The 9,591-nt window shown below is 37.1% G+C and overlaps 1 protein-coding gene across 1 annotated transcript; it reads left to right on the plus strand.

The window, feature by feature from the left end:
- Positions 1–2,179: 2,179 nt before the first annotated feature.
- Positions 2,180–9,286, plus strand: LOC123526464 (endoglucanase A-like). The gene is made up of 12 exons (XM_045305626.2): positions 2,180–2,333; positions 3,002–3,194; positions 3,447–3,603; positions 4,142–4,303; positions 4,638–4,808; positions 5,372–5,559; positions 5,880–6,045; positions 6,313–6,424; positions 6,819–6,969; positions 7,632–7,948; positions 8,389–8,570; positions 9,146–9,286. Exons 2-12 carry the CDS (start codon positions 3,009–3,011, stop codon positions 9,202–9,204), a joined length of 1,851 nt encoding a protein of 616 aa, XP_045161561.2. The 5' UTR covers positions 2,180–2,333; positions 3,002–3,008; the 3' UTR covers positions 9,205–9,286.
- Positions 9,287–9,591: the final 305 nt, after the last annotated feature.

The following is a 9,591-nucleotide window of genomic DNA, read 5'->3' on the forward strand; positions in this document are numbered from 1 at the left end:
ATTCTGATTGGCTGTTGTAAAAATGTATGCCAATCGTCATTTTACTACACGTGTTCGCTAAAATGTGAAAATGCAGCAAAGTGTGCAAAATGAATAAACTATACAGAACAGATGCAGACCAATGTACGATTTCAAATTAAAGATCATATACAAGATGAATTTCATTCATCATTTCGAGTTTTAGTGTAAAATTGTGATTTTTTTAAAATCTGTTTTTGTTTGTTTACGTTTCGCCAAACATGTGCGCACTGCCGTGACCTCTAGACCGGATGTTCATTAGGGAAGTTCAAGCAAGTTTTTTCTGTAACGTTGACGAAAGCATACAATATGTGGATAATCTCAGTAATATGGAATATTGAGACAATGTGACTGGTGCACGATGGAAGATAAATTATCGCTTGTTCAATATACTAGGTACCCATTCACCGAACTGCGCGTTTAAGTTGAGAAATGTACGATTGAAACGGGTTAGTGCACTTTCCCGTTCATGACCATGGTTCTTATAGAATACCTAGGGGTAGGGTATAACATGTACAGAGGCATTTTCTTTCTGATCTGGCGCCAGTGGTCTGTACTGTTTGCTATTCAGTCAATAAATTTTCAAAGGACATCCCTTTAAATAATAAGTGGTGTGGCCTAAATTGAATGATGGACCTGTCTATTTTTTAAATTTAGCAGGGTTAAGGTTAACGATAAGTCGGTTGTAGATCACTTATTGACATTCTAATGCATTAAGTTTTGCCTTCACAACGCTGCGCCCCGTTTCGGCAAACTTAATTGCATTAGAATGTCAATAAATGATCTATAACCTATACTTATGATGTTTGTGTTAAGTTACAGGGAACGAAAGCCGAAAGCGCTATTTCGGAGAGAGTGTACACATAATATAGACTAGTATTATACACAAACTGAAATAAATAAATTGCAGATTGCTCATCGCTGAAAAACATGTAAATATAAGTAAAGCCTACTGTTTGGTCTGTCTAGACATAGACTCTGTAGAAACCATGATTGATATAGAAAATTCATATTTCTCGGACAACTATGTAGATTACGATGTCAGTAACTAGCAAAACACGTAGTTATAAAGTCGTCTAACAAGGTACCTAAACTATGATTGTCAGTCAGTATCATAATTATGAGTATAATATTACAAAAAAAGTTTTGAATATTTCCATTTTGCATCACTTTTGCAGAAATTTCATAAAAATAGCAGTGGTGTGCAATTTACTTCTAAATATTATTTGGGAATTAATAACTTACCGCAACTGTACAGTAATTGAATGGCTTATCGGTCAATAGTTAAAAATATATACTTCTGCTGATGTAATTTTGACATTGCTCCGAGTAAGCTAATATGTAACTTACTATAGTTACTAAATCTCAATAATTCAAACTTGTCGAGATATGTTCTATGCATATGCTTATGCATTATAAAATAAAGACTTTTTCTGAATCTTTTTGACTGCCCCTCATAAAACTGACTAAACTAGATCTATATCTTAGCGTACAAGTATTCAAAATTTGGGTTTCAATGTACGGGAATGATGATCTCAAACGAAAAAATGTAAAAAAAAAACTTAAAGAAATGAGCCGCGCCAAGAGAACATCAACATAGTGGGTTTGCGACCAGCATGGATCCAGACCAGCCTGCGCATCCGCGCAGTCTGGTCAGGATCTATGCTGTTCGCTAACAGTTTCTCCAATTCCAATAGGCTTTGAAAGCGAACAGCATGGATCCTGGCCAGACTGCGTGGATGCGCAGGCTGGTCTGGATCCGTGCTAGTCGCAAACCCACTATGTTGTTTTTTTCATGGCACGGCTCAAATTATGATAATTAACTGAAATTGTATGCCAGTGCATCAGAACTACTAATAATTGTGCAATCCTCGTGGATGTTGCAACAAAATCACAATGGGATAAGACCAATAAAATTCACTTAAAGGCAACTTCCTTCTCGAGAAGTCCTTAAAATACGTCAACTCTACAGGGAAAGATTGGGTCAAAAAGTGCCTTTACGAATATAAGCATCGGCGTAGAAGCTAGTATGTGTCCTCTAGGTGACACTATTCACAGCAGTGCAGAATATAGGGCATTTTGTGTTATCAAAAATCTACGAGATCACATAAAAGGATCGAGCTTTTCGAATGTAAATACAAGTCTGTCCTTTTAGACAACTAAGCAACTAACCGGGTCATCTAAGGTTATCAGAAACCTAGAGATTACATCAAAACAGAGTCGGAAAGGAGCTCAAGTCTGACGGTGGATCATAGATAAAAAGGAAACTGCTCCAGTTAGGTACAGTTTCAGTTAACTGCTGGTATAGAAAACACGTAAGTTGGCTTTCATTTTTATTATCTTTCTTTTTATAATTTTTGCATCTGACTTGGCGTGTTTATGCCCCCACCGTATTGGCACGCTTTAATGTTGGTGCCGCACGTCTGGGCGATATGGCAGAAACCAGCCACCATACTATATTAAAAACGGACTTGTCGGTATAGGATTTTGACAATTAAGTAACACAGAAGCTTAGTTTTCTTTAGTGTAGGAACGTTTATTTGAGGATAATTACAATGCAGTATCGTATCTGGATTTTAATTTATACCACATGCAAATGCCTATATATATTATACGTACAAGTTGAATCCTTTTTCCTTCTCTAACAGCTTCTAAGGCGTAGTTCTTATCCTATCAGTGGCGATGTTTGATCAGGTATTTGCCAGAAGTCCCGGTAAAAGTCTGTGTGATCAAGGTCTGAGAACATTCAATGCATTCCATGTAAATATTAGTCCTAAATGTAAGGTCTGACATAACTCGTACACACTATACGTTCATTCTAAGTGATATATACTTTACTTTTTTTTTTCCATGTTATGCCTTGATAGTAATATGATATTAGTAATATTGTAAAATATCAGAGTATTGAATGTTGACCTTTTCACGTCTTAATTATTTGAACTATGTAAAATCAGATTTAAACTACATTTAACTATTCCCGCAGGCAAGTGATGTATATGCTCTTGTTGACCGTTGTGTCAACAGCCTGGTCGGTATCAGCACAATCCGGGTCCCCACTGACGGTTGTTCGATCATGGGACGGGGGTTGTCAGGGAACATTCACTGTTCACGCGGACAACGCTGTGTCTGGATGGACGTGTACTCTCACATTTACGGATCCAATTGATAAGCTCGATGTAAGTATTTTAGTTTATATATAAGTGAAATCCGGCTATCTTAAAAAAAACTTTAGACAGTCGAAATATAAATCAAACATTCTAAACTCAAACATAACATTAAAAGTAAATATATCATATATACATATATATATAGAACATGTGTCCCTCGGGTGTAATTATCGGGAGGTATAGTGTATGGGGATGGGAGTAGGGGACATGCATGCCCTTCGAAACTTTAGAATTGTATCAAAAATGATGTTCCCTCCGCAGGTCTGGAAGGCGACTGTATCGTCCAGTAGCGGGCAAGAATATACAGTAGCGAACATGCCATGGGATAAGGACCTAACATCAGGACAAGATCTCCTGGTTGAGTATAATGGCCACCAGAGCGGCGATAAAGGCTGTAGCGGAACCTATACTTGCTCGAGTAAGCATTTGTTTGCCTACTTATACTGGATGGTATGCGAGATTGTTCGTAAGGCTAAGGGTGTGAGTAGTTATTGAGCCTGAGGGTATGAAACCCGCTATGCTCACTACTGGGCCTCCCTAGTATACATGTATTTTTTTTTCTGCTAAGTGAACGCGAGAGTTATTCATATATATTCATTCATCAGTTACATATATATATACATAATATACATATAAAATATCATAAAATGCACATATAAACTTCAATTATATTATATAAGTTACATAAATTATAATATATATATATATTCAGTCTCATCAGTGTACAACATTATGACATAATATACACAATAAAATATCAGTAAAATGCACAAGTAAACTTCAATTATATTATTCACAGTTGAGCATAAATAGTGTATGTAACTCAAATGTATATATGACTATTGGCTAGGTTTTGTTGTTACTGTTAAATCTCACTTATTACATTACTGAGTTTCAAGCGAGTATGTATCAGGAACTTTTGGTAAAGTTGTAGAAATAAAACTGACTTTTTCCAGGTGGATCTGCTGGCACTAGTACTAGCACTGGCACTGGCACAGGTACTGGTACTGGTACTGGCACAGGTACTGGCACTGGCACTGGCACTGGCACAGACACTGGCACTGGCACCGGAACTGGAACTGGAACTGGAACATCTACCGGAACAGGAACTTCAACAGGTATTGTCGGCGGCGTTAAATGATTTTAATCGTACTTTCTATTTAATAATTTTCTTACAGTTCAAAGACAATTCACAGCTGTACAGACCTGAAATATATTAAAATAACAATAATAACAACCTACAGACACGTTGTTGACGTGGTATTTGTGGCAGTTAGGTTCGATCCATTGTGATTACGTGAAATGGGCATTAGTCGTATGTTTAAAAATCACTCACTGACTGGAAATATAAATTTTTGCCTGTCTGGAAGTGAGCTGTTACGATCCACCATCAAGTCTAGCATAAACTGGCAATGAAAAAACTGCTATATGTTTACTCTGTTGTTTTTCCAGGATCATCAAATACTAAATACAACTATAACGAAGCCTTGAAACTGTCTATTCTATTCTACGACGCTCAGAGATCAGGCAGGCTGCCTGCAAACAACCCAATCCCATGGCGTCAAGATTCTGCAGTTAATGACGGCGCCGACGGACATGACCTCAGCGGAGGATGGTATGATGGTATGTGATGTTCATAATTATATGTTTTAATTCTAAAGCAGTACTTTAAATATTTACGATTCGCGAACTTATTATCTGACAAAATGACAAATAAAATAGATTAGTTTGCTTAAGACCGTAGTAGTATAAAAAAAGACTTACCTTGATAGCTAGTGTAAGAATGTAAGAATACAATCTTACCATTGGTCAGTGTCAAACACGTGATCAGAAACTTGAGTTGGTATGTAATCTCAGTATCATGGATGTTGTTGGGTACAATCAACTTACCACCATTAACGGAACTAGACAATACTCACAACCTTTCCTAAACGTTTCGAATATTCACATTACGATGGCTTATTCAACAAATCGATTAATGTGCGCGTTACATCAATGATTGTTTTATTAACTATGTCTGCAACTTGCAGTATATTAAGATTTGCTATTTTAAGTCGGCTATTCTGGGGGTCTTACATTACTGGGCCTTCTATAAAAAGAAAAGGCAACCAATTTCAAGCATATAAAGATTTTTTCATCATTTAATTTTTTAACTTTTGAAAAGCGTTTGTTATTTCATTTCACAGCTGGAGACCATGTTAAGTTCAATCTTCCCATGGCCTGGTCAACATGGGTGTTATTGTACGGTATGCTGGAGTTCAAGGACGGCTACGAGGCAGCAGGGCAGAAAGACATGGCTTGTGATATGATCAGAACACCTCTAGAATACTTTCTAAAATGTTGGATACCCGATCAGCAGACTCTCTATGTGCAGGTCAGAATCATGCGTTAATGCGTGACAAATATCGAAAGATATTAGATAACATTCTGTAACCATTACAGTGTCTATAAGAAAAAATATTTCTGCTTTATTGATTTACTAAAAGTGTGTTGTATCTTTTATAATCAATCAAAAGTAGTTACAGGAATACATTCACCCATTACCGATATTGGGTAAAGATTGATCTGTTTACACCGAATGTCATGCTAAGCATACAGTTCCTTGGATCTGAAAATGATGGCAGCGCAATTTAGACATAAGAATATTTTTGTATCTTTTTTCCCCCAATCTTTCCATACGTCTACTTTTATAAGGTTGGAGATGGTCACCAAGATCACAGCTTCTGGGGTCGACCAGAGAACATGAATATGAACCGTCCAGCTTTCAAAGTGACCACCTCGTGCCACGGAAGTGACGTAGCTGCTGACACCGCCGCAGCAATGGCGGCCGGATATCTCGCATTTAAAGACATGTGCGGTGGTAAGAACTTGTCCTTCAAGTGCTAAAAATTCTACATTTACAACAATCGAAAGTTCATATCTTCTGACATTAAGTGAAAAGATACTTAATATCACGTGTCACAGCTCTAGCTGGTGTAGGTTAAACAAAAAAGCAATGTTGTATTGCCAAGCGCATGAAACAAGAAAAATCATTCATTATTTTATCGCAAAGCAAAACAAGTGTAAGGTTAGCTGTGCTGCTACTCAGGGCGGTGATTTTTGACGAAATGTGTTTTCTACTTTTTAGACGCTGCTTTCGCCGGGAAACTTCTTGCGGCAGCGAAGAGCTTGTACACATTTGCAAAGAACAACAGAGGAAAATACACTGACTGCGTCACACAGGCCAAGGATTTCTATGGGTAGATATATTAAGAACCTGCGGTTCAACTCGTGGCGTTTTAATTACTTTCAGTTTCATTTCATTCTAATAATGGAAGGACTGCCAGAGACTAGAGTCACGAATTAAGAATAGTCCCGCTCGTTGCTTTCTTGAAACGGCACGATTATTTCTAACTTCGTATATTTTTATATGAAACACAACCTGTATAAACGTTTTAAAGCACGCAAGCTTAAAACTTTTGCAAAAATGATTATGATTACAAAAAGAATTCCTTTGAAAATCTGATACGACGACATCACTAATTTTTATTTAGAATAGATTTTTTATCGTGCTATTGAATAGTTAATAGATGACGTCATAGATTTCGTTCTTGAATGAAATACAAAGTGATTACACAAAAGTTTGATTTACAGATCAACGGGTGATGCCGACGAGCTAGCGGTCGCCGGAGCATGGCTGTACAAAGCCACGAATGACAATGGTTACCTTAGTGACGCAAAGAGCTTTTATCCCGCCGGTACAGCGTGGAGCTTTAATTGGAACGACGCCAATGTCGGTGCTGCGGTAAGTTGACGGAAACATGCTCGTTGTTAATTTTTCTCAGGCCTACGTTCTTTACTTTCGTTTTACACACAATAATTATAGATCGGGAAATATGCACGAGTTCTGCAGCGGAAATATTGCGCGACTTTAAGAGCGCAATATTCTTCCGCTAAAGAACGGATGCAAAGATAATAACCTTTTCATTACATACGTATAGATGGATTCATCCCGGTAAACATCTATTCTTATGTATATTAAGTGTCCAGACAGTTTTTTTTAAAGGAAATATTCTTTCCATACTTCTGATACATATTATGCTAGCTTTGCAATTTTTTTCAGACTATACAAATCTTATTAACTTTTCGTCGGGACGTTTTATGTAGGTAAAGCATAATGTATAGCGGGTTGATTCCACCAAATATCAGTTTGTTAAATTTTGTAAAGCTAAAATACATATCAAAATAAGACTCTGACTACTTCATGTTTTCGAGTTTTACCGATGGTAAGCCAAACAACAGGTTTTACAGTAGCACCGTTTGGTATAGTGAGGGATCGTGGTGTGGATGATGGGCTTTTGAATGAACTAGAATTCCTTCATTTTGATATTTCTGCACATGCGTTTTTTCTCATTTCAGGCTTTAGCGTTGTTAGGCTTATGCTAAAATTTAATTGTTATTTTACAGCTTTTGTTATACGGTATTACCAAAGATGCCAAATACAAGACAGATATTGATGGTCTTGTCCGTTCATTTATGCCCGGTGGTAGTGTATCAAATACCCCGTGTGGGTTGGCCTGGAGAGATCAGTGGGGACCAAACAGGCACGCTGGTAATGTGGCTTTTGTGGCAGCGATTGCGGCTAAACTGGGTCTGAGCCCTGACGAGTACAAGAAATGGGCGTTGTCACAAATTAACTACCTACTAGGTGATAACAAATTACATATCAGCTACGAAATTGGCTTTGGGGGCAAATACCCTCAACATCCGCATCATAGAGGAAGGTGATTATTATTCTAAAAACATATTTGAAGCGCTGTATCATTTCATAAATAAATTCGAAATCATACTGCGTATACTATCAAACATAATTATTCTAAAAGCTTTGAGATATGGTGAATACTTACGATGCTATGAGTTGCAAATGAAAATGTAGACATGTACGTTCTGTTGTCATGAAAGATGCAGTTTTTATTTCATCTTTAAATGTGCCTCATTTATTGAAGCATTTACAATACTCTTAGCAAAAGATGCAGTACTGTAAAATTATAGAACAAAATGAGGATTTACCGATGAAAATTTCAATTTTAAACTTACTCAGTTAGATTTTTGTTTTTATTTATTGTTTCAGTTAAAGTCTTCATTGAAAGGTATCCTACCATTTCATTGACCTTATTTTGTAAAAATCTCCTTTGAAATAAAATTACTCACATTTTCTTCGCAGCTCATGCAGTACGACCACCACTCAGTGTGATATCAATGACGGAGGGCCGAACCCGAACGTACTGAAGGGTGGTTTAGTTGGAGGCCCTGATCAAGGGGATAACTATGACGATAGGAGAAATGATTATATAAAGAACGAAGTTGCGTGTGACTATAACGCTGGGTTCCAGTCTGCGTTAGCAGGTGCGTATAAATACATGTGTGATGTTACATTAAAAACGACATTTTTGCTTCACTACTTTTTGCCAAAGGACGGAATTAAAAGCAGTATAATGTTTATTTTAGATACATTTAGGGGATCCTTACTTCAATTTATCTAAGAACAAATCGCAGATATATACATTTTCTTAAACATAAAGGATTTGTATGCATCCCCAAACACACAAATTTCGAGAGTAAAATAATCTGATAAAAGACTCATCATACATGAAGATTTAGATAAGCTGACTTTTCAGACATCCTTTTAGTGTTCGTTCATATTCCTTTTTGGGTGAAACTTCATTTCTAAGAAACAGTGAGAGCGGTATTATACGTAGGGTTGAGAACTACGTCGAATGGGCAGAACATCACGCAGGTTGCTCTTTATAGGAGATAATCGTTCTATGTACCGCCCCTGACGGTCTGTCCAAAGACTGAAATCAAATGAAAGTGCAAACTCCAACACAGTGTTACTTCCCCTTACCTACTGACAAATAGATAGTTTGACAATATTCGTGATGATGGACTTACTTACACCATGCGCTATTCTTATCTTTCAGGTTTAGCAAGTTTTGCAGCTAATGGCAATCTCCCAGCATCACCTGCGGCCAAGTGCTAATTTCACTATTTGATATTTTTGTCTGTAAAATGGCGTTGCAATGTTTATGTTGATACAGAAATAAATAAATTTTAACGTTGAAGTTCGTTTCTTCCTGTAAGTGCCGAGTTGATAACATGAGACGAAGAAGGGCTATTCCGAGCAAACACTGGTATTTTTACCTAACTCCTTGTGTAAATAACCGGTCCATAGTTTGTACTGATTACTGGTGTATGTTTCAACTCTAAATTTTGTAAGGTTAAAGTCAAAATCTGAAGAAAAAGATCGGAATTTTTAGTTCTGATATCATGTAGTGAAACACTTAACTAAATGGCTTGCCGCTTTGACCCTTCGTCATTCGGACCTCGAGAAAAGAGCTGCGCAATGAGAAAACCAACATAGTGCGTT

The sequence above is a fragment of the Mercenaria mercenaria genome, chromosome 14 (genome assembly GCF_021730395.1).
Source record: "Mercenaria mercenaria strain notata chromosome 14, MADL_Memer_1, whole genome shotgun sequence".
Classification (NCBI taxonomy): domain Eukaryota; kingdom Metazoa; phylum Mollusca; class Bivalvia; order Venerida; family Veneridae; genus Mercenaria; species Mercenaria mercenaria.

What these genes read in the sequence shown, in the direction of transcription:
- LOC123526464 (XM_045305626.2), top strand. Translation starts at nt 3,009, where the DNA reads ATGTATATGCTCTTGTTGACCGTTGTGTCAACAGCCTGGTCGGTATCA. An exon ending in CAGGCCAAGGATTTCTATGG is followed by an intron (nt 6,425 to 6,818) that starts GTAGATATATTA and finishes TTTGATTTACAG; the next exon opens with ATCAACGGGTGATGCCGACG. An exon ending in GTTCCAGTCTGCGTTAGCAG is followed by an intron (nt 8,571 to 9,145) that starts GTGCGTATAAAT and finishes CTTATCTTTCAG; the next exon opens with GTTTAGCAAGTTTTGCAGCT.